The 23,657-nt window shown below is 45.2% G+C and overlaps 1 protein-coding gene and 1 pseudogene across 15 annotated transcripts in view; both read left to right on the top strand.

Annotated features, from left to right (window-relative positions):
* KIF13A (kinesin family member 13A) overlaps positions 1–6,336 on the top strand; it is a 230,481-nt gene extending 224,145 nt beyond the window's left edge. For 12 of the 15 annotated variants that reach the window (XM_031666951.1, XM_031666948.1, XM_031666950.1 and 9 more), the window contains one exon: positions 143–1,409. In XM_031666951.1, coding sequence (XP_031522811.1) covers positions 143–991 — 849 coding nt within the window. In that variant the 3' untranslated portion in view covers positions 992–1,409. Of the gene's footprint in view, positions 1–142; positions 1,410–4,710 lie in introns of those variants that run through there. The other 3 variants (XM_031666952.1, XM_031666945.1, XM_031666939.1) reach the window with 1 other exon arrangement.
* A 15,711-nt stretch (positions 6,337–22,047) lies between these two features.
* Positions 22,048–22,151, top strand: LOC116275630 (annotated as a pseudogene).
* The last annotated feature ends 1,506 nt before the right edge of the window (positions 22,152–23,657 follow it).

The following is a 23,657-nucleotide window of genomic DNA, read 5'->3' as shown; positions in this document are numbered from 1 at the left end:
CTGGCCAAATTTGGAAAGACAAAAAGAAAACACTGAACACCATGTGAATGTGAATGCCTTTAACAACCAAGTATTTAAAACTTATCTCAACAGTACAGTTGCTACAAGGAGCTAATGACTGACTTTTGCTTCACTTCTATAGGACTCTGAGGAGGAAGAAAATGAGCTGGAAGCTATTAATAGGAAGCTAATAAGTTCACAGCCTTATGTACCTGTGGAGTTTGCTGACTTCAGTGTTTACAATGCCAGCTTGGAGAACAGGGAATGGTTTTCCTCTAAAGTAGATCTGTCAAACTCACGGGTCTTGGAGAAAGAAGTGTCCCGTAGCCCTACCACCAGCAGTATTACCAGTGGCTACTTTTCCCACAGTGCCTCCAATGCCACCCTGTCTGACATGGTGGTCCCTTCTAGTGACAGCTCAGACCAGCTGGCCATTCAGACAAAGGATGCAGACTCCACCGAGCACTCCACACCATCGCTTGTGCATGATTTCAGGCCATCCTCAAACAAAGAGTTGACAGAAGTCGAAAAAGGCTTGGTAAAGGACAAGATAATTATGGTGCCACTCAAGGAAAACAGTGCCTTAGTCAAAGGGAGCCCATCATCCCAGAGCATCCCTGAGAAAAACTCCAAATCACTGTGCAGGACTGGCTCATGTTCAGAACTAGATGGCTCAGTTCAGAACAGCCCCAGCAAAATTAGCCAGCCAGCCAGGGGATTCTGCCCCAGGGAGGTGACGGTAGAACACACCACCAGCATCCTTGAAGACCATTCTTTCACAGAATTTATGGGAGTGTCAGAGGGAAAAGATTTTGATGGTTTGACAGATTCTTCTGCTGGAGAGCTTTCCAGTAGGAGGAACCTACCAAATAAAACAGGCAGCAAGACTGTCTCCGATGGGCTCCACCACCCCAGCCAGCTGCATTCCAAGTTAGAGAATGACCAGGTAATAATTCCAGAGGCAGCCCTTTGGGTTATGTGCTGTCGATGAGTATGTCTAACTGTATGCCAACCCCAGAGGCCCTTCACCACAGCAACTTGGTAGGAAAGATTCATCCAGATGTTTCTGACAGCAAAGATGAGCCCACAAAGAAGCAGGCTCACTTCCTGCACAGCTGTCTCTGTCGGAGAGCAAGTCTGTTTTGGGAACTAGAATGCAACTGTGAAATTATAGGACCAGTGGATTTTCTTTACCTGGTATATGGGTTGGTATTGAATTAAGTGTTAAGATGGATAAGGATCAATCTCATATTCGTTCCCTGAGATGTTTAGTTACCAGCTTTCCCAAAGTATTCTGGTAGCATCTACCATATTTCATCAGATCTGTGATTCCTTTGATTGTTATATGATCCATTATTTTTTGTATCATTAAGAAAAAATACTGCCAGGTAAACTTTATCATATCAACAGTTGTAAGACATCCCAATTTCAGAGATGGTAAAATGTGGAAAGAAAAACATATATATCGTAGAATTGGAAAAAGACAGTCGTTTGGTGCCCATAGGTGAAAAGTGCTTTGGGGTGGTATAGGCAAATTCCACCAGCAGTTGAAGTTTGGACTTTGGAAGTAACTCAGGTTAGTTTATAATATTGGTTAATTTTCTCCTTTTTTTTTTGAGATGGAGTATCGCTTTCACTCTGTCACCCAGGCTGCAGTGCAGTGACACGATCTTGGCTCCTTGCAACCTCCACCTCCCTGGCTCAAGTAATCCTCCTGCCTCAGCCTCCTATGTAGCTGGGACTACAGGCACGTGCCAGCACACCTGGCTAATTTTTTTGTATTTTCACCATGTTGGCCAGGCTGGTCTCAAACTTCTGACGTCAGGTGATCCATCTGCCTTGGCCTCCCAAAGTGCTGGGATTACAGGCGTGAGCCACTGTGCCTGATCAATACTGGTTAATTTTCATATGAGAACAAAATGAGCTTTTGCCACGATTCCTAAGGAAAATCACAAATTACATAAATAAGAGATATCCTGCTTCTGAGTATTCTGCTCTGAAGTGCCACCATTGATTCGCCTTCACATTCATTTGTTTGGTCCCCCAACTGTAAAAGGTATGGGAGAGTCATGGTTTAGCAAAATAAAGAACTGACAGAGCTAGAAAGAGGCTTGGTAAAAGTAAGATAATCATGGTGCTACTCTATCCCTTTGTTTTGCTGAGCAAGTTATTCCATTGATGTGGCTTTTTGTCCCAACGCTTTTGCCCCTGCTTTCCATACCAGCCCTTAAAATTTCAGTGTATGGTCATTTATACAGCATACTCATTACTGAACTGCCAAAACCTAAACAGTCATCTCTGACAAGAAGAAAGAGACTTCCTTTCCTGACATAAGAATAATAATGGTCACTCACCACTGTTCTTGCAAGCAATACATGCATTTGTTTAGGTCTTCAACTTTCGTTACCTGGACTAAAGCAGAAGCTGCACGGCTGGTATACATCAGCTTGTCAACCCTTGTTTGTCAAGAAGGCCAGTGTCAAAGACTCTTTAATTCTTTAGTGTAAGATTAGGTTTGCTTCGGCCGGGCACAGTGGCTCACGCCTGTAATCCCAGCACTTTGAGAGGCCAAGACGGGCGAATCATGAGGTCAGGAGATCGAGACCATCCTGGCCAACACGACGAAACCCCATCTCTACTACAAATACAAAAAATTAGCCGGGCGTGGTGGCGGGCATCTGTAGTCCCAGCTACTCAGGAGGCTGAAGCAGGAGAATGGTGTGAACCCAGGAGGTGGAGCTTGCAGTGAGCCAAGATCACACCACTGCACTCCAGCCTGGGCGAGAGTGCAAGACTCCATCTCAAAAAAAAAAAAAAGATTAGGTTTGCTTCTCAAACCTAAAGGTGCTACAAACTCTAGGGGCAAGGAGGGTGTGGCAGGCCTCTTAAAAATTCATATTCATGGCCGGGCATGGTGGCGTATGCCTGTAATCCCAGCATTTTGGAAGGATGAGGCGGATGGATTGCCAGAGGTCAGGAGTTCGAGACCAGCCTGGCTAAATGGCGAAACCCCATCTCTACTAAAAATACAAAAATTAGCCAGGCATGGTGGCACACGCTTGTAGTCCCAGCTACTCGGGAGGCTGAGGCAGGAGAATCACTTGAACCCGGGAGGCGGAGGTTGCAGTGAGCCAAGATCGTACCACTGCACTCCAGCCTGGACAATAGAGCAAGACTCCGTCTCAAAAAAAAAAAATTCAAATTCACCTGGGCTTGGTGACTTGCACCTGTAGTTCCAGCTATTCTGGAGGCTGAGGCGGGAAGATCACTGGAGCCCAAGAGCTCAAGACCAGTCTGGACAACAGAGCGAGATCCTATCTCTGTTTAAATAATTTTAAAAATTAAAATTTAAAAAAAAATTCAAATTCCCAGGAGTCACTGCCCTCCAGCCCTAAGATTTTGCTTTATACAGTGTGCAATAGGGGAAATAAGGTATTCACAAAACCTTCCTTCCTCCCCATCCCCTTGTGCCCCCATAGAATAATAGGAGACGGGGTATCTGAGGGCCATACTGTGGGAAGCACTGCCCATGGAAGAGGGAGGAGGAGCAACAACCCCCTTTTTGTTTTCATTGCCTAGATTATTTAGAACCCAACAGGAGAAGATAAGGATTGGAAAGTTTCCAGAATAATGCGTTCCTCCCAGAGATCATGGTTTAAAGTGAAGTTTACAAATGTTATATCAAGATGATGGGATTATAGAGATTTTTCTCCTTTAAAGAGTTTTTAGCCGAGCGCAGTGGCTCACGCCTGTAATCCCAGCACTTTTGGAGGCTGAGGCGGGTGGATCACCTGAGGTCGCAAGTTTGAGACCAGCCTGACCAACATGGAGAAACTCTGTCTCTACTGAAAACACAAAATTAGCCGGAAGTGGTAGCACATGCCTATAAACCCAGCTACTTAGAAGGCTGAGGCAGGAGAATCTCTCGAACCTGGGAGGCGGAAGTTGCAGTGAGCCGAGATCGCGCCATCGCACTCCAGCCTGGGCAACAAGAGCAAAACTCTATCTCAAAAAAAAAAAAAAATTTTTTTGGAGCCGGGCACAGTGGCCTGTAGTCCTAACACGTTGGGAGTCCACGACAGGAGAATTGCATGAGCCCAGGAGTTTGACACCATCCTGGGCAACATAGCAAGACCCTGTCTCTACAAAAATTTAAGATTTTTTGATTTATAATGTTTTTACTACATTGGTTTTAATAAGTTGTTTTGACAGTTTAAAATTTTTTCTGAGAGGCCGGGTGTGGTGGCTCACGCCTGTAATCCCAGTACTTTGGGAGGCTGAGGCAGGAGAATGGCGTCAACCCGGGAGGTGGAGCTTGCGGTGAGCTGAGATCGCACCACTGCACTCCAGCCTGGGTGACAGAGCGAGATGCCATCTCAAAAAAAGAAAAAAAAAATTTCTGAGAACCATAGTTTGACTTTTGTTCAAACCCCTGATATGACTTAGACTGCACATCCAGAAGTTACTTTTTTTTTTTTTTTTTTTTTAACTTTTACTTTGGGTGTTACTGTCATTACTTTTCCTAGAAACATCACCTCGGGGCTTCTACAGTGTGAATTCCAGCACTGGATTCCATAATAAAACCAATCCTGTGGGTCCCTTTAGGAAGAGCCCCTTGTGGTGGTTGTGGACTGGGCTGAGAGTGGGTGCTGTGGGTGAGGTGGGCGGATGGGGATGAGAAGCATCAACTCACCAGCCTCTGCATTCCAGGGAGGCACGACCTCACGGTGAGAGCCGCAAGCACCCCTTCCTCAGGCCACAGCTTGGCGTCTTTGTTCACCTGGTTACCTTGGGCAAGAACCAGCCCCATCTTTAAAACGCGCTGCCGCCTGGCTGGACCTCAGACCAGAAGCTGGAGAATCTACGCCGTGCACTTCCTGGGCCACCTCCTTTCCCCTCCCCAGCGGGAGAAGCGGCACTTTGTCACTTGGGTGAATCAACAGCCTCTGCTTTTTCCAGAAAGCAAGAGAACTGAAAATCCCGGATTAACTAAGTGACAGTATTTTTGTTTGCACTTACTACACACCTCCACTGTATAGAAACCTCTGCAGATTCCAAGAGACTTTATTCTTGTACAATTTTAATCAGTTCTTACTGTAGAATCTGGAGTCAATGCTCTAATCTGTTTTTTATAAATAATATATATTATGTATATGAAATGTGTATCTATAGTATGTCTGGAGACAGACAAGGCTGCACACTAAAATGCAGATAAAGGTGATTTGTAGAAAATCATAAGGTACTGGACTTTGTTACAAAGCAACTTGGGCGATCTCTTATAACATGAGCAGATGAAAAATATTTTATTGCCTAAGAATGAGCTTGCAAATCCCTCTTTGCAGAAAAGGTTATAGAATGCTGTTCTTTATAACCAAAGAACTTACATAAGACAACATTTTTGCTGTCCACTCTTTTGTATGAACATGTATGTTTGACTGCAAGTTTGGTGCCATAATTCCCTTGGCTACCAAGCCACGTGCTGCCGTTCTCTGTCCTTTGTTTCATAAGCACACTGAGAAATCTCACAGCTATATTCTTTGGTCTTCCACCTGCCCCACCACCTGCTGACTTGACATTGTATTATAACTGTTGACAGTGACTGGGGCTCTGACTCCGTAGTTGCCTGGACCGTGGCTCAGCCCAGCTGGGCAGGTGGAATGAAAAGCGCAGTATTACTGTAAGAAAACACAAGGACAGCCAGGAGTTGTGGTGGGGTGGGTGGGGTGGGAGGTGTTGATTTTTGTGTGTTTTTGTGTGTGTGGTTTTGTTTTGGATTGGTAGGTTTCACTGTGGTGTGGTTTTGCTGTTGTTATTTTGCTTGATTCTGGAAAATGCTGAGGAGACAGACTGAGCTATGAAGTGCAACGGTTCACACTTTACCATGTTTGCAGGAGATGATCGAATACAGATGACCCTGCTGTCATGTCTTCATTTGTAAAATTCTCCTACGAATGGAGACATTGAAGGATTATGTGTATGGAAATTTTTACAAAAGTCCTTTCTGTACCTACTCTGTAGATGCCTGTATAATCGGTCTGGATGTACAGCTATAAATGTGTTGTGAGAGCAAGAGAGAGAGAATGCGTACACAGCCTGCTGTACCTTTTTTCTTTTAAGTTCTTTGAGTTGGTAAATGAGTAAGATATTGGAAACCTTAATGAAAAGCTGCTGTTCATGATTTGTGTGTATAGTGAGCTGACTGTAGTATTTTACTATTGTCTGTTAAAAAAAGAAAAACTGTAATTTATATCCCCTTTCAACTTTATTGTGTTTAATTGGTACAGATTTCTGTGTGTGTGTGTGTGTGTGTGTGTTTTAGAATACAAACCATGTAATTCAGATTTTAAAACATCAATTGTTTGTCTTTAATAACCCTGCCTTTAGTTTCACATCTAACTTACCATATTTCTATGTGTGCATGTCTCTGTAGTGTTAAACAATAATAATATCAGCTAGCATTTATTAGGGGTCAACTGTGTATTAGGCACTGTTCTAAACATTTGATATTCATTATCTCATTTAATCCTCACAGCAACAGACCCATAGGTACTGTGGACATTAAGTGTTTGACAGGTGGAAAACTGAGGCAGAGAAGTTACTGATGGAGCTGTAGCAAAGCCAGGATACAGGCCACACTTTGCTTGTCAGTCTCTGTGTTCAGCCTGGTGACATGTCATGGACGGACAGGCCTCTTGAAAACTGGGCACCTTCAGAGGACAGAAGGGTGTGGTGAGTGTCACAGTTCCAGACAGACCAATCCCATCGTGGTGGAGGGGGGCTATCTGGAGCAGGTAGGACATGGTATGTTACACCTGTTAATGATGCTTAAATCTTTACAGCAAGCAGCAGTGCCCTGCCACCTGTGAAATAGTGGCTAAAAGTAGCTTATCATAAAAATCTTATCTAAAAACAGAATTATTACAGAATCTTTTCAGAAAAATCTCAGCAGGCCGGGCGCGGTGGCTCACGCTTCTAATCCCGGCACTTTGGGAGGCCGAGGTGGGCGGATCACGAGGTCAGGAGATCGAGACCATCCTGGCTAACATGGTGAAACCCCCTCTCTACTAAAAATACAAAAAATTAGCCGGTCATGGTGGCAGGGGCCTGTAGTCCCAGCTACTCGGGAGGCTGAGGCAGGAGAATGGCGTAAACCCGGGAGGCGGAGCTTGCAGTGAGCCGAGATCGCGCCACAGCACTCCAGCCTGGGCGACAGAGCGAGACTCCGCTCAAAAAAGAAAAAAAAAGAAAAGAAAAATCTCAGCTGTTCAAAATACCCTTTCTGAAGTTACAAAGAATTAGATCTAGCCTGTTCTGGACAGAAGGGTGCCCTGTAGAGACTTCCCTGGGAAAGGAGAGAAGGGACCCAAAAAAAATCCCAAAACTTACTTGAATTTTAGAGAATGGGTTTGGAAAGAGGAAAGCAGCTATTTAATAGTTAAATAAAAGATAACAACTAAATGTATAGTTCAAGAGAAAATGAACAAATATCATTCGCCTTGCTAGTGTGAGACCAGTGGTATTCAGGTCAGTGACATTGTCATCTGTCATTATGACTAGAACAAACTGGGTTTAGGACATTTTATTGGCTAGTTAGAGGCATGGGTTTAACGATTATTTCCAAGATACAGTAGTACCAGTGTCAGCACATTTGTTGATAGTTTTTTGGACACACATTTTATCATAACAGAAATACAACCTTGTGTTTCTATGGCACCGACTTACGGGGAGAATAGCTGTTTATAAAAAGACCTTTGGGACTATGGCTCGAACTGTCCTCTAGCACAGGAGTAGGAGTCGTGGGGACCAGCTGCAGGGTCCTCATTGTGTCCTCCTGGGGAGAGGAAAGGGTCATTTGGAGCTGCCAGTTTCCCTTCCTGGGGGCCTCTGGCGGTTTGGTGAGAAATGGAAAGAATTTGCTCAAAGGGAAACCAGAAAAGAAGCAACTCCTTACCTAAAAAGTTCATTTTGCCTCGGTTGTGAGTTCTTTCATTAAGGAAGATAAACTCTGGCCAGGCGCGGTGGCTCACGTCTGTAATCCCAGAACTTTGGGAGGCCAAGGCGGGTGGATCTCCTGAGGTCAGGAGTTCAAGACCCACCTGGCCAACATGGTGAAATCCTGTCTCTACTAAAAATACAAAAATTACTCGGGCATGGTAGCACATGCCTATAGTTCCAGCTACTCAGGAGGCTGAGGCAGAAGTATCATTCAAAGCCGGGAGGTAGAGGTTGCAGTGAGCCGAGATCACACCACTGCACTCCAGCCTAGGCGACAGAATAAGACTCCGTCTCAAAAAAAAAAGAAAAATATATATATATGCCACATGATTCAAAACTAAAGAATGTAGAGCCTGAAAAAACCCAACAGTTGGGAGTAGCTTCCTTGGGAATAATGTCCTTTGCTAGACCAGAGCTTTTGTAGGCACTATGTTCTTTTTTATTTTTTTTATTTTTTTTATTTTTGAGATAGTCTCACTCTGTCACCCAAGCTGGAGTGCAGTGGCGCAATCTCAGCTCACTGTAAACTCTGCCCCCTGGATTCAAGTGATTCTCCTGCCTCAGCCTCCCGAGTAGCTGGGATTACAGGTGCCTGCCACCACACCCAGCTAATTTTTGTATTTTCAGTAGAGACAGGGAATCCACCCGCTTTGGCCTCTCAAAGTGTTGGGATTACAGGCATGAGCCACCATGCCTGGCTGACACTACGTTCTTTAAGGAACAAGGCTATGATCCATTTAAAGATTTGTACCATCTAATAGAATACAAAGGAAATCATTGCTAGGTGACCGTGAAGATTCTTTGATGTTTTTTCAAAAAGACAAAAATAAGGTCTGGTTAGAGAATGAAAAATATCTACATCTCAGAACAACTCTAGTTAATCTAAAAAGCTCCCTACGATTGCCAGCCTATTTGTAGTCTCTTAATACATCCACTACCCTTTCAGCCAGTACATGAGAAAATGTTTTTGGTTCCGCAGTATGTAGAAGATAAGATTTTTTTTAATTTTTAAAAATTTTTTTTGGAATCTATCACAATTATATTTCAGACGCAGACACTGTGGTATTTCCGTGTTTGTGGTATTTACTGTGCAGTTTGTCATTAACAACTTGCATGGAGTAGGGCGCCATAGAATTTGCCTTAGTGTTTCAGTTCAAATAGAGATCCTAATTCAAATGTCATAATTCAAATTTAAACACAGTATGCTTGTTGTAGAATTTATGAGGTTTGGTGATGTTTCCTTTTTTATTAAAATTTTTGCAGGGATAATATATTGTGACAGTCTTTGCAGCTACAGAGAACAGGACAGGCCATCAGGGTATCTGACTGAAAACCTAAGCAAGAGAAGTGAGACAAACCATCTCATCTGTATCCTCCCACTAACAGGCTGTGTCATTTTGGATTTCTGAGGTCTGTGTCCTTCTACGTAAAGTGAGGAAATGAAACGAGCAGCGGTTCTCAAAGGGTGGTTGAGGAGGGGCGGTCCTCAAGAGACTTTCACGGATAGTCAAGGTCAAAGCCATTTTTATATTACTAATACATCATTTGTCTTTTTCACTCTATTTCTTTCATGAGTGTGGAGAGGAGTTTTCCAGAGGCTACCTCACGTGTGATATTGTAACAGACTGAATGCAAAGCAGCTTTGGGAATCCAGCTTTCATCTATTAAGTCAGACATTAGAGAGATTTACAAAATGTAAAATAATGCCACTCTTCTCACTAAAAAAAAATTTAAAAAGCTTTAGGGTTAGGTAAGGACAAGATACTGTGTTCTACTAAATTATGCTGCCCCAGCCAATAATTATTTTTTAAATTATAATATTTTAGAAGCTTTAGAATAATGTTGAAAAAAAAGCTAATTACGTGACTATGCTTTATTATAAAGTAATGCTTTCTGGTCATGTAATTAAAAAGTATTGAAAGAAAATGTAACTGAGGCCTGCAATCCCAGCAGTTTGGGAGGCCCAGGTGGGGAAATCACCTGAGGTCAGGAGCTCGAGACCAGCCTGACCAACATAGTGAAACCCCGTCTTACTGAAGATACAATGGTGGCACAGCCCTGTAGTCCCAGCTATTTGGGAGGCTGAGGCAGGAGAATCGCTTGAACCAAGGAGGCAGAGGTTGCAGTGAGCCGAGATCGCGCCATTGCACTCCAGCCTGGGCGACAGAGCGAGACTCCGTCTCAAGAAATAAACATTAAAAATATAAAAATTTGCTGGGCATGGTGGCAGGCACCTGTAATCCCAGCTACTTGAGAGGCTGAGGCAGGAGAATCGCTTGTACCCGGGAGGTGGAGGTTGCAGTGAGCCGAGACTATGCCATTGCACTCCAGCCTGGGTGATGAAGCAAGACTTCATCTCAAAAAAAAACAATGTAATTGAGTAAGAGTTCTTGCTCTCCTTTTCTGCTCCAAGAGCTAAAAAGAAAAAGTATGCGTGTGTGTGTGTGTGTGTGTGTGTATAAATAGGAAAAATATATAAAGATGTCAGCTAGAGTTAGTTATCAGTTACCCGAAAGCTCAACTGGGACTGGGAGAATCCACTTTTAGAGTGGATCCACTTCCTCGCTCTGTAGACCCCTCCATACTGCTTGAATGTCCCCACAATGTGGCAGTTGGCATCCCCAGAGCAAGTGGTCCAAGACAGCAAGCAGAAGCCACAGTGCCTCTTTTATGACGTGGTCTCAAGTCACACTTCACTTCCACCATAATCCATTCATGAGCAGTGAGATACTAAGTCCAGCCCCGACTGAACAGGAGGGGAACTGGGCTCTTCATTTTGTGAAGAAGACTGTCAAAGGATTTGTAGACATATTTTAAAACCACCGTAACTATTATGAAGTTACATACCTGAAGCCATGGGGCAAAGCAAAGCTAACTGAAACCTCTCAGTGAATTGGGAATCCAACTCCTTTATTCATAAAGAGCAGAGTCAAAAGGAAAGGCACATCCCATGGAAGACAAAGGAGATATTAATAAAGAAAAAAGTCAAAATACTAGGATTATCTGAATGTGTGACTTATAGTCAGTAATCAAACTGTACTACTATTCCTGGTGGAGGCAAGTGCACTCCGTCACCCAGGCTGCAGTGCAGTGGTGTGATCAGGCTCACTGCAGCCTCAGCCTCCTGGACTTTGATCCTCCTGCCTCAGCCTCTTTAGCAGCTAGAACCACAGGCACGGGCCACCACAACCAGCTAATTTTCTCATTTTTTGTAGAGACGTAGTCTTGCCATTTCAGGACCTCTTGAGCTGTCAGGAGTCTCTGGCTTTGAAATCCTGAGCTCAAAGAGATCCTCCCGCCCTGGCCTCCCAAAATGCTGGGATTACAGGCATGAGCCACCACATTCGGCCCACCTCTATTTTTAGTTGGGTTGTTCTCATTTGATGCTTTGCAGATCCGCTTCATTAGAGACACAAGCATAGCAATATATTTTATGGCTTTGGTCAAAGTAGGAAATTCAGACACATCTTTACTTACTAAGGCATATGATATTAACAATTAGATTTAGGAAGAAAACTGCCAAAAAAAGGAGTTTATGAAGATAGGCTTTTTTTTTGCTGAAGATATTGAAAGATCAGATTTTTTACTAAGATGTGTTACACATCCAAATGTTTCAGAATAAGCAAGGGTTCAAAGCTCTTGAAGCTCGTAAAATGAAACTTTAAAGCTGGCTAACTGGAAAAAGAAACATAAAGGGATTTATGAAGTTTAAAAGTTTTCTTTAAAAAATAAAACTTTTTAATGAAACTTAAACGTTTTCTTTAAAAATTTTTTTTTTTTTTTTTTTTGAGATGGAGTCTCGCTCTGGCTCACCCAGGCTGGAGTGCAGTGGCTGATCTGCGGCTCACTGCAAGCTCCTCCGGGTTCACACCATTCTCCTGCCTCAGCCTCCTGAGTAGCTGGGACTACAGGCGCCCGCCACTAAGCCCAGCTAGTTTTTTTGTATTTTTAGTAGAGAGGGGGTTTCACCGTGTTAGCCAGGATGGTCTCGATCTCCTGACCTCATGATCCGCCCGCCTCGGGCTCCCAAAGTGCTGGGATTACAGGCGTGAGCCACCACACCGGCCGGTTAAAAAATAAATTTTAAAAAATTTAATGAAACTTAGAAGTTTTCTCTTAAAAAATAAAAAGGATTTAAAAGCGAATAGTTTTAAAAGGAAAATAAGCTAACAAAAAATAAAATGTAAAAATAAACGAACTATCAAAAACTGGTGCAGATATGTAGAAAAGTATTCCTGATCAGCTTCTTCCTGTTTAAGCTCTTGCAGGTAAATATTCAATATGAACTCAGCCTCAGAGTTCCTTTTCTCTTGAAGTCTGTCCCCTGAGCCCCATGCTTCTAAGGATGGGTCTGGAAGGTTCCTTTTTTTATCCTATTGGCCAGGGTAGCACCTGTAATCTGTTGTCTTCTGCTAGTTTCTGCTGACCCTGGTTGAGGAGTAGTTTTCTCATCTAATTGTTGGTCATAGATTTCTGTCCTGGCCTCACTCACCACTGATGTCAATAATGGTCTGTCCTCCAGGAAACTTTCTGCAGGACAATTGCCTGGCAAACTCTGCTCAAAGCTTTTCCCGCTGGTCTTGCACTGGTACTTATGAGGCTCAGCTGCCCTTGCCCCTGGCTCCAGCTCTGGGCTGTCTGGCACACAGCCCCTGCCATGGCATCCCTGTGCCATACCTGTGCTGTGGTGAACCTGGACAGTCATAGTGACTCTTAATTTTCAGCATTCTTGGCCAGGCGCGGTGGCTCATGCCCAGCACTTTGGGAGGCTGAAGTGGGCAGATCACCTGAGGCCAGGAGTTCAAGACCAGCCTGGCCAACATGGTGGAACCCCGTCTCCACAAAAAATACAAAAAAAATTAGCCAAGCATGATGGTAGGTACCTGTAATTCCAGCTACTTGGGAGGCTGAGGCAGGAGAATCGTTTGAACCCGGGAGGCGGAGGTTGCAGTGAGCCAAGATCGCACTATTGCACTCCAGCCTGAGTGACAAGACCACGACTCTATCTCAAAAAAATTTCAGCTTTCTTCTTGCATTACTCATGGGTTCTTTCAGGAACTCATCCATGCCTCAAAGAGGACCAACTGAATGTTTTTTGGAGCCTATCTATCTATTCCTTCCATTCTATTCAAGCAAGGCTGGGAGGGTGCCAATAGAAAGCAGCAAAGCACCAGCCGATGCTCTCTCAATTTCTCTCTCAAACTATCTGAGCCTCAAAAAGTGTAGCTCATACCCAACTCCTTACCTCAGCCCCAGGTGTAGAGCACTGGGTGTCCTCTTATGGACTAAGATGCATCCTCCCCCCAGTCCCAACCTCCTGATTCCCTCTGCCTCACTTTTCTCTTCCCCGTCCCTGATTTCTCGTTTCTCCTTCCCTTCTTGTCTCAGAGGAACTACCCTTAGATCACAGAGCCTACACTCTGGCATAACAAAGTACTGACTTCAAAGCTTTTTTTTTCTTCGTAATAGAGATAAGGTCTCGCTATGTTCCTCAGGCTGGTCTTGAACTCCTGGGCTCCAGCAGTATTCCTGCCACAGCCTCACAAAGTGCTGGAATCACAAGTGTCACCATGCCTAGCCCTTTTTTTTTTTTTTTTTTTTTTTTCCCTAAGAGATGAAGTCTCAGGCCGAGCGCAGTGCCTTACGCCTATAATCCCAGCACTTTGGAGGCCCAGGTGGGTAGATCACTTGAGGTCAGGAGTTCGAGGCCAGCCTGGCCAACATAGTGAAACCCCATCAATACTAAAAACACAAAAATTAGCCGAATGGGGTGGCACGTACCTATAATCCCAGCTACTTGGGAGGCTGAGGTGAGAAAATCACTTGAAGCCGGGAGGCAGAAGTTGCGGTGAACCAAGATGGTGCCACTGCACTCCAGTCTAGGCAACAGAGTCAGATCCTGTCTCAAAAAAATATATAAAAAATATGTCCACTGCATTGCTATTTATTAAATGTAAGGAATTTAATATGCATTGCTCCCATAATCATTCCAACAGCCTCATGAGGTAGATACTGTCATTAACCCCATTTTACAGATGCGGAAATTGTGTCTCAAAGGGGTTAAGGATCTGTCAGGATTACAGAGTATCACTTAATATGAGCTTACAAAAAAACAACAAGAAGGCCGGGCACCATGGCTCACACCTGTAATCCCAGCACTTTGGGAGGCTGAGGCAGGCGAATTGCGAGGTCAGGAGATCAAGACCATCCTGGCTAACACGGTGAAACCCCATCTCTACTAAAAAATACAAAAAATTAGCCAGGCGCGGTGGCGGGCACCTGTAGTCCCAGCTACTCGGAAGGCTGAGGCAGGAGAATGGTGTGAATCCCAGAGGCGTGATTCACCGTGCCACTGCACTCCAGCCTGGGTGACAGAGCAAGACTCCGTCTCAAAAAAACAACAGCAACAGAAGGTCACAAAGGGTCAGGGGCAGTAGCTCACACCTGTAATCCCAGCACTTTGGAAGGCCGAGGCAGGCAGATCACGAGGTCAGGAGTTCATAACCAGCCTTTCCAATATGGTGGAACCCTGTCTCTATGAAAAATACAAAAATTAGCTGGGTGTGGTGGCACACGCCTGTAATCCCAGCTACTTGGGAGGCAGAGGCAGGAGAATCACTTGAACCCAGGAGGCGGAGGTTGCGGTAAACCTAGATCGTGCCACTCCACTCCAGCCTGGGCAGCAGAGTGAGACTGTCAAAAAAAAAAAAAAAAAAATCACAAAGGCCAGAAAGGGAAGGAGCTAGGCTTCAAATCCAGGAAAATTGTTTGCATCAGAATCTGTCAGTCTCAGCCAGGCATGGTGGCTAATGCCTGTAATCCCAGCGCTTTGGGAGGCCGAGGTGGGTGGATCATAGAGGTCAGGAGTTCAAGACAAGCCTGGCTAACATGCTGAAATCCCTTCTCTACTAAAGATACAAAAATTAGGTGGGGCGCATGGCTCATACCTGTAATCCCAGCACTTTGGGAGGCCAAGGTGGGCAGATAATGAGGTTAGGAGATCGAGACCATCCTGACCAACATGGTAAAACCCCATCTCTACTACAAATACAAAAAAATTAGCTGGGCATGGTGGCGCACGCCTGTAGTCCCAGCTACTCGGGAGGCTGAGGCAGGAGAATGGCTTGAACCCGGGAGGCGAGGGTTGCAGCGAGCCAGGATTGCACCACTGCACTCCAGCCTGGTGACAGAGTGAGACTCTGTCTCAAAAAAATAAATAAATAAATTAAATTAAATTAAATAAATTAGCCGGGCGTGGTGATGGGTGCCTGTAGTCCCAGCTTCTTGGGAGGCAGAAGCAGAAGAATCGCTTGAACCAGGAGGTGGAGGTTGCAGTGAGCCAGGATCATGCCACTGCACTCCAGCCTGGGTGACAGAGCAAGACTCTGTCTCAAAAAAAAAAAAAAAAAAAAAATCTGTCAGTCAAAATCTTGTTCAGAAGAACTGTATAGAACTGTATAGTAGCTGCCACAGTTATACTTGACTTAGTTTTGAATTTTCAGCAGAAAAGGAAAAACTGCAGGCAGCGGCATTCCTCCTTTCTGGGCAGCTCTGATACTTTGCTGTTTGTTTCCCCTTTACTTTTTTTCAAGACACAATTTTACTCTGTTGCCCAGGCTGGATGGAGTGCAGTGGCATGATCTTGGCTCACTACAACCTCCACCTCTTGAGTTCAAGCAATTCTCATGCCTCAGCCTCCCAAGTAGCTGGGATTACAGACGTATGCCGCCATGCCAGGCTAATTTTTTGTGTGTTTTGTTTTGTTTTGTTTTGTTTTTTTGAGATGGAGTTTCACTCTTTTTGCCCAGGCTGGAGTGCAATGGCGCGATCTCGGCTCACTGCAGCCTCCACCTCCCAGGTTCAAGCAATTCTCCTGCCTCAGCCTCCCGAGTAGCTGGAATTACAAGCATGTGCCACCACCCAGCTAATTTTGTATTTTTAGTAGAGACGGGGTTTCTCCATGTTGGTCAGGCTGGTCTTGAACTCCCGACCTCATGTGATCCACTCACCTCAGCCTCCCAAAGTGCTGGGATTACAGGCATGAGCCACTGTGCCCGGCCAATTTTTTGTATTTTTAGTAGACACAGGGTTTCACCATTTTGGCCAGGTTAGTCTTGAACCCCTGGGCTCAAGTGATCCACCCACCTCAGCCTCCCAAAATGCTGGGATTACAGGCGTGAGCCACTGCGCCCAGCCAGGTAAGATCATTCTTTACACAACAAAAACAAAAACATACAAACAAACAAACTTGAGAAAATAAGCTTATTCTAAAATGTAGTAAAGGCCAGGCGCAGTGGATCACGCCTGTAATCCCAGCACTTTGGGAGGGCAAGGCAGGCGAATCACCTGAGGTTGGGAGTTTGAGACCAGCCTGGCCAACGTGGTGAAACCCTGTCTCTACTAAAAATACAAAAATTAGCCAGGCATGGTGGCGCGTGCCTGTAATCCCAGCTACTCGGGAGACTGAGGCAGGAGAATGACGAACCCAGGAGGCGGAGGTTGCAGTGAACCAAGATTGCACCATTGCCCTCCAGCCTGAACAAGAGTGAGACTCCGTCTAAAGAAAAAAATAGTAAAAATACACTTTATAGTAAAAATATAATATGAGAGGGAGCGTCACTCCCCACTCATCAAGCGTGAGGTGTGCCACACAGTGACTTCCTTCCAAAGAGAATGGAAAGTGGAAAATGTAACTTTGTAGTAGAGAAACGACAAACACAACTTCAGGTGGTCAAAGTCAACATCAACAGTGATAAGTCATGTGGATAGTATGTACCATGTGATACAAATGGCACTTCACCAATGTGATTGTCCTCCCCAAACCCGTAACTCCAGTCTAATTATGAGAAAAACATCAGGCCTACAATACACCTTAGCATACTCCTCAAACATGTCAAAGACATCAGAATCAGTCTGAATGCTGTCTCCCTCCTAAGCCAAGATCCTCCTCGTCCTTCAAGGTCTAGCTAAAAGCCAACTACTCAAAATAGCTTTCCCTCTTCATGCTTCCTCAGGATCTGGATTTTCTATCAAAAGTTTTTATTTTCTTTTCCATTGCAGTTGTTTTCATGTTTAGCTTACCAATTAAACTCTCAGTTCCTTTTCCATACTTCACTAGCCTTTCTTTGCCCGAAATTAAGTACAGGGTTTTGCATATGAAAAATCCTTAGATGTATGTCAAATTTTAATGTTTTCAAGTTAAAAAATAGCTGGTGTGAGTTTCACTTACATTTTATGCTACTAGTTTGCTCATTTTAATTAAAGAGTGAATTAATTAATAGAAGGAAAGATCCCAAAAATGCAGCAACACAATGTCTTCTCATCAGTCAATCAATGAAAGCATAAAATCAAGATAGAAACGAATATGTGCACTCTCAAATTAGGCATCGTTCTGAAACACTTGTAAATCAGTTGATAGGAAGTGAGGCAATTTTTTCTCTCTGTGCCATAGATCAGTGACCCCAAGGAAAGTTGCCTAATCCAGGGGATATATAAGATCATTCATTGGGATTTGGAAAGAAAATATTAGGTTTTCTCCCTCTATGTTTTGCCTCAATGATTTGTTTATATTCTTTACATGTACCATAATGTATAATTATAGTAGCTTTACAGCGTATTTTAAAAGTTGTTAAGGTAAGTCTCCCCTTCACTTTTTTTTTTTTTTTTTTTTTGAGACAGGGTGTCACTCTGTCACCCAGACTGGCACGAGGCTTACTGCCTCCTCAACCTCCTAGGCTCAAGCAATCCTCCCACCACAGCCTTCCAGGTAGCTGGGACTATAGGTGCATACCACCAAACCAAGCTAATTTTTGTATTTTTGTAGAGATAGTTTCTCACTATGTTGCTCAGGCTGATCTCAAACTCCTGTGCTCAAGTGATCCTCCTGCCTCAGCCTCCCAAAGTGCTGGGATTACAAGCTCAAGCCCACCACACCTGGCCTTCACTATTCTTTTTCAAAAATGTCTTTTAACAATTTTCATATGTCATCCTTTTTTTTTTTTTTTTTTTTTTTTTTTTTGAGATGAGCGTCTTCCTGTGTTGCCCAGGATGGACTCAAACTCCTGGCCTGAAACAATTTTCCCGCCTCAGCCTCCTGAATAGCTGGGACTATAGGCGTGTACCAACCTGCCCAGCTTCATATGGTGACATTTTAAAATTAAATTTAAAGTCACGTGTTTGGTGTAGAGGGTACTGAGGGGAATATTGTCTCTGCTCACAAACATGTTTTAATGAGCTAGTTGAAATGGAAAGATGAAGCTCACCAGGGTTCACTGAGGCAAGCCAGTTTTTAGACATTATAAGATGACCACATGGAAAGTGACATTAGCAAGATGGCCCCTAGTGCTTGTTCCTCCTACAAAGATAGTCAAAACAACAAATAAACAATGCCTTCCCCCCCCCCCCCCCCACCCCGAGACAGAGTCTTGCTCTGTCGCCAGGCTGGATCCAGTGCAGTGGCACGATCTTGGCTCACTGCAACCTCCGCCTCCCGGGTTCATGATGGGGTTGCGGCCAGGCTGGTCTCAAACTCCTGACCTCAGGTGATCCGCCTGCCTCAGCCTCAAAGTGCTGGGATTACAGGAGTGAGCCACTGCACCTGGCCAACAACGACATTTTAATGAAAATAACTGAGAGTGCTGGAGTGCACCAGAGGAGTAACAGAATCTCGGGATGACCACAGAGAATGGAAGGAAATGACAGGCCTCCATTATTCTGTCCCCTAGTTGGGATCAGCTGAGAACTAGCTTCTCCCTTCAGCAAAGAGGTAAACAAGGGGATCCCAGCAACTCCCATCAACTTTGGACACCTACAAACCTCACAACTGTCCCCTGCAGTCCTCGTAGGCACTAAGCCCAGCTGAGGAAGCTGCCTGGAGTCCACACAGCTGTGCTGCCCGGAGAGAAGGAGCCAGCACTGGCCACTCCCCCGCCCTGATCCACATGCTGCTGTATTGGAACTATGGCTGGAGTGTGACTGGCTCTGGGGGCAAGTAGTTACAGATCCCCATTCATCCCTGAAGCTAAATTGCCTTTGAACCACCCAGCCTGGTGTCCCAACATCCCCAAGCTGAAATGGGAGCAGCAGTTACACCCTTCTCCATGGGGCCAGGCGGAGGTGAAGCCACTCCACTGACCCCTCCTCAGGTAGGAGCTAAAGCAGTTTCCTGTTTCTGGGGGGGCGCGGTGGCTCACGCCTGCAATCCCAGCACTTTGGGAGGCCTAGGCAGGCGGATCGCCTTACCTCAGAAGTTTGAGACCACCCTGGGCAACATGGTGAAATCCCATCTCTACTAAAATACAAAAAATTAGCCGGGCGTGGTGGCACACATCTGTAATCCCAGCAACTCGGGAGGCTGAGGCATGAGAATTGCTTGAACCCAGGAGGCAGAGGTTGCAGGGAGCCGAGATTGTGCCTTTGCACTCCAGCTTGGGCTACAGAGTGAGGCTCAGTCTCAAAATAAAATAAAATAAAAATAAAGCAGTATCGGCTGGGCACGGTGGCTCACACCTGTAATCTCAGCACTTTGGGAGGCCGAGGCGGGTGGATCATGAGGTCAGGAGATCAAGACCATCCTGGCTAACACGGTGAAACCCCGTCTCTACTAAAAAAATACAAAAAATTAGTGGGGCGTGGTGGCGGACGCCTGTAGTCCCAGCTACTTGTGAGGCTGAGGCAGCAGAATGGCGTGAACCCGGGAGGCGGAGCTTGCAGTGAGTGGAGATGCGCCACTGCACTCCAGCCTGGGCGACAGAGTGAGACCCCATCTCAAAAAATAAATTAATTAATTAATTAAAAATAAATAAATAAATAAAGCAGTATCCTGTTTCATGGCAAAACAGCATCTTGACTGCTCAGAGCAGTCATGTCTCCCCACTGCCTAAGTCCATGCAGCACCCGGCATCCCAGGTAATGAATGGTGTATTGGCCACCCAGAACGATCATGTACCCCAATACCTAAGCTGAAGCAATTGTCTGCATTCCAGGGAAATAGTACTAGGCTGCCCAGAACAGTCATGCTCCCAAGCCTGAGCTGAACTGGCACATTGCCCCCACTAGGGAATCAGTGTCCTGGTCAATCTCAGCAGCTGTGCATCTCTGGGCTGAGATGAGGTAGGACCCTACATCCCAGGGAAACAGAACAGTGGCTGAGCTGAGACACCCTACCCTACAAGCCAAACAACTCCAGTGCTCTGCTTCCCTGGGGCTGGAATATCCCCCTAAAGCCTGAGCTGCTGAGATACCCTCTCCCTGGAGAATAAAATCATTGCTATGCTGTTCCCTGCCCCAACCCAGGTCCCAGAGGACAGCAGTGCTCCATTATTATTGGGTACTTGCTACCACTGCACCTGGTCTCACAGAGGCTGGGATACTGCCAAGCCCCACCATCCCAGGGTCTAGAGTCACTACTACACAGTGCCTCATCCCCTGGGACCTCAGTTCCCACTGAGCTCTATTGGCTCAGGTTCCTGAATTGCAGCTATACCCTGATCCCCAGACCCAAACCTCTAGAGCACCCCCTCATTGCCAGAGTCAGGTTAGGGCTCTGCCCTGTCCCCCATCCCCACTAGAGTTAGAATCACAGTTATAAAATGCAGTCCTTTGGGCCCAAGCTCCTAAGGGGTGCCTCAGGGTCGCAGATCCTAGCTCTAGGTAACCTACATTGAAACTTCCCACAGAGAGCAAAGCTGCATCCCAAGACCCGGATGCCATAATAGGCTTGAGAGACCCTGAGACTAGGACCCTCACCCCACAGCCACTCCAAGCACCTGAACATGGAACTCACAGGATATTAACAACCTACACTGTTACCGCCACTGCCACAAACAGCCTAGGCCACTGAGGTGTCCGTGTTTTTTTATTGGTGGCATTGAATGCAGCTGTAGAAGCTGCACAGACTATACCACTGCACATATCGGGAAACAGAGTCATTACATCTTCCCAAATGCCACACTAAACTCAACTAGAGGTGAAAGTATTTCACTACAAAATCCACTCCAGATATTTTGGAAGAGGCAGCCAGGCGTGGTGGCTCACACCTATAATCCCAGCACTTTGGGAGGCCGAGGCAGGCAGATCACTTGAGGCAGGGAGTTCAAAACCAGCCTAGCCAACATGGCGAAACCCTGTCTCTACTAAAAAATACCAAAAAATAATTAGCCTGCCGCAGTGGCAAGCACCTGTAATCCCAGCTACTCGGGAGGCTGAGGCAGGAGAATGGCTTGAACCCAGGAGGCAGAGGTTGCAGTGACCCGAAATCATGCCATTGCACTCCAGCCTGGGTGACAGAGCAAAACTCCGTCACAAAAAAAAAAAAAAAGAAATGAAAAAAATGACAATTAGATTGACAGCAGACTTTTCAAACATACCAATAGAAATCAAAAGATGATGGAACAGCTTCAAAATTCTGAGAGAAAATGCCAACCTATACTTCAGTTTCTAGCTAGTTAACAATTCATGGAAAGGACAAATAATAGTTTAGGCAAAGACAGAATTTATCATTTATAGGTGATCCTATTAAAAGAACTACTTAAGGGACCAGGTGCAGTGGCTTATGCTTGTAATCCCAGCTCTTAGGGAAGCTGAGCTTGGAGGATCACTTGAGGCCAGGAGTTTGAGGCTGCAGTGAGCTGTGATTGTGCCATCACACTGTAGCCTGGGCAATAGGGTGAGACTCTCTAAAAAAATAAATAAATACAAATAAATAAATGAAAGAACTACTTACGGAAGCACTTTAAGAAGAAGGAAATTGGCCAGGCGCAGTGGCTCACACCTGTAATCCCAGCACTTTGGGAGGCCAAGGTGGATGGATCACGAGGTCAGGAGATTGAGACCATCCTGGCTAACACAGTGAAACCCCATCTCTACTAAAAATACAAAAGAAATTAGCCAGGCATGGTGGTGGGCACCTGTAGTCCTAGCTACTTGGTAGGCTGAGGCAGGAGAATCACATGAACCTGGGAAGCAGAGCTTGCAGTGAGCAGAGATCGCTCCACTGCACTCCATTCTGCACAACAGAATGAGATTCCATCTCAAAAAAAAAAAAGGAAATTAATCACTTCTTGGCCTTTTGGCTAAGATCAAGTGTAGTATCTGTTCTGATCAGTTTAATATCTGGAAGAAAAAGAAAGAAATAATTAAATCTGGAAGGAAGGAATAAGAATCAAGAAAGAGTCCAGGAGTGGTGGCTCACGCCTGTAATCCCAGCACTTTGGGAGGCCGAGGCAGGTGGATCACCTGAGGTCAGGAGTTCTAGACCAGCCTGGCCAACATGGTAAAACCCCATCTCTACTAAAAATACAAAAATTAGCCAGGCATGGTGGCAGGTGCCTGTAATCCCAGCTATTCAGGGGGGCTGAGGCAGGAGAATCACTTGAACCCAGGAGGCAGAGGTTGCAGTGAGCAGAGATCGCACCATTGCACTCCAGCCTGGGGGACAAGAGTGAGACTTCATCTCAGAAAAAAAAAAAAAAAAAATCAAGAAAGAGTAGTGAGCAAAGGAATTGGTCAATATGTGGGTAAATCGAAACAAGCATCACCAAAATAACAAAACAAAAGGTGTGATAGTGTGAAAACAAAGTAGAACTAAAATATGGTCAATGGTAAGAGGAGTGATTGGCGTGAAAAGCATTCTCAAGCTCTTGTACAGTAGTCTCCCTTTATCCATGGGGGATATGTTCCAAGCCCCCCGGTGGATGCCTGAAACCACAGATAGTAGTAAACCCTATGTACACAGTATGCCAGTTGATCTGATAACTGAGATGGCTACTAAGTGATTAACAGGCACTGCATGAAGGAGGGGGAAGTAGGTGTGGGAAGTTGCAGTGTTCTAGGCATGCAGTGAGGGAAAAGGCTGGATCCCATTCCACGTTCAATTAGAAGGTGTTCACTTATTTTTGTACATTTATTCACTGTACTAAGTGAATACTCTGAACCAGGCCTCACGGGTTCAGTGCTCTGGAGAATAAACCTCTGGGCTCCTGTGAAGATGAGAAGAGAGAAGTACACACCTACTGATCCCCAGGTCTCCTCTCCCACCCTGACTGCCTAAGGTGGGAGAGAAGACCTGGGGATCAGTAGGTATGTACCCAGACTCTGAACTCATCTCCTTGATTTCAGCCATGGGCCTCTCTCCACCTTCCCATGGTACCCAAGAGCATCCTCAAGGTTCTCTTTACATCTCCTCATAAATACCTTCTCCTGGCCCTTAGGCTGTAATGTTCTCTGCTCTGCTAAATGAGGTATCTCTTATCTATTTGCTTTCCCTCTCCCAAAATTGTAATAAAATATTTTGTCGGCTGGGCGTGGTGACTCATGCCTGTAATACCAGCACTTTGGGAGGCCAAGGTGGGTGGTTCACAAGGTCAGGAGATCGAGATCATCCTGGCTAACACAGTGAAAACCCATCTCTACTAAAAATACAAAAACTTAGCCAGGTGTGGTGGTGCACACCTGTAAGTCCTAGCTACTCGGGAGGCTGAGGCAGGAGAATGGTGTGAACCCGGGAGGCGGAGCTTGCAGTGAGCCGAGATCTCACCACTGCACTCCAGCCTGGGCGACAGAGCAAGACTCCATCTCAAAAAAACCCAGCTCTAATACTTGACACCTAGGTGAACTTGGGCAAGTTATTTAATCTTTTTTAAACATGTATTTTAATTTAATTT

Source organism: Papio anubis, chromosome 6 (genome assembly GCF_008728515.1).
Source record: "Papio anubis isolate 15944 chromosome 6, Panubis1.0, whole genome shotgun sequence".
In the NCBI taxonomy this organism is placed as follows: Eukaryota; Metazoa; Chordata; class Mammalia; order Primates; family Cercopithecidae; genus Papio; species Papio anubis.
The sequence above is the reverse complement of the archived record's forward strand: the minus strand, read 5'-3'. Positions and strand labels throughout refer to the sequence as shown.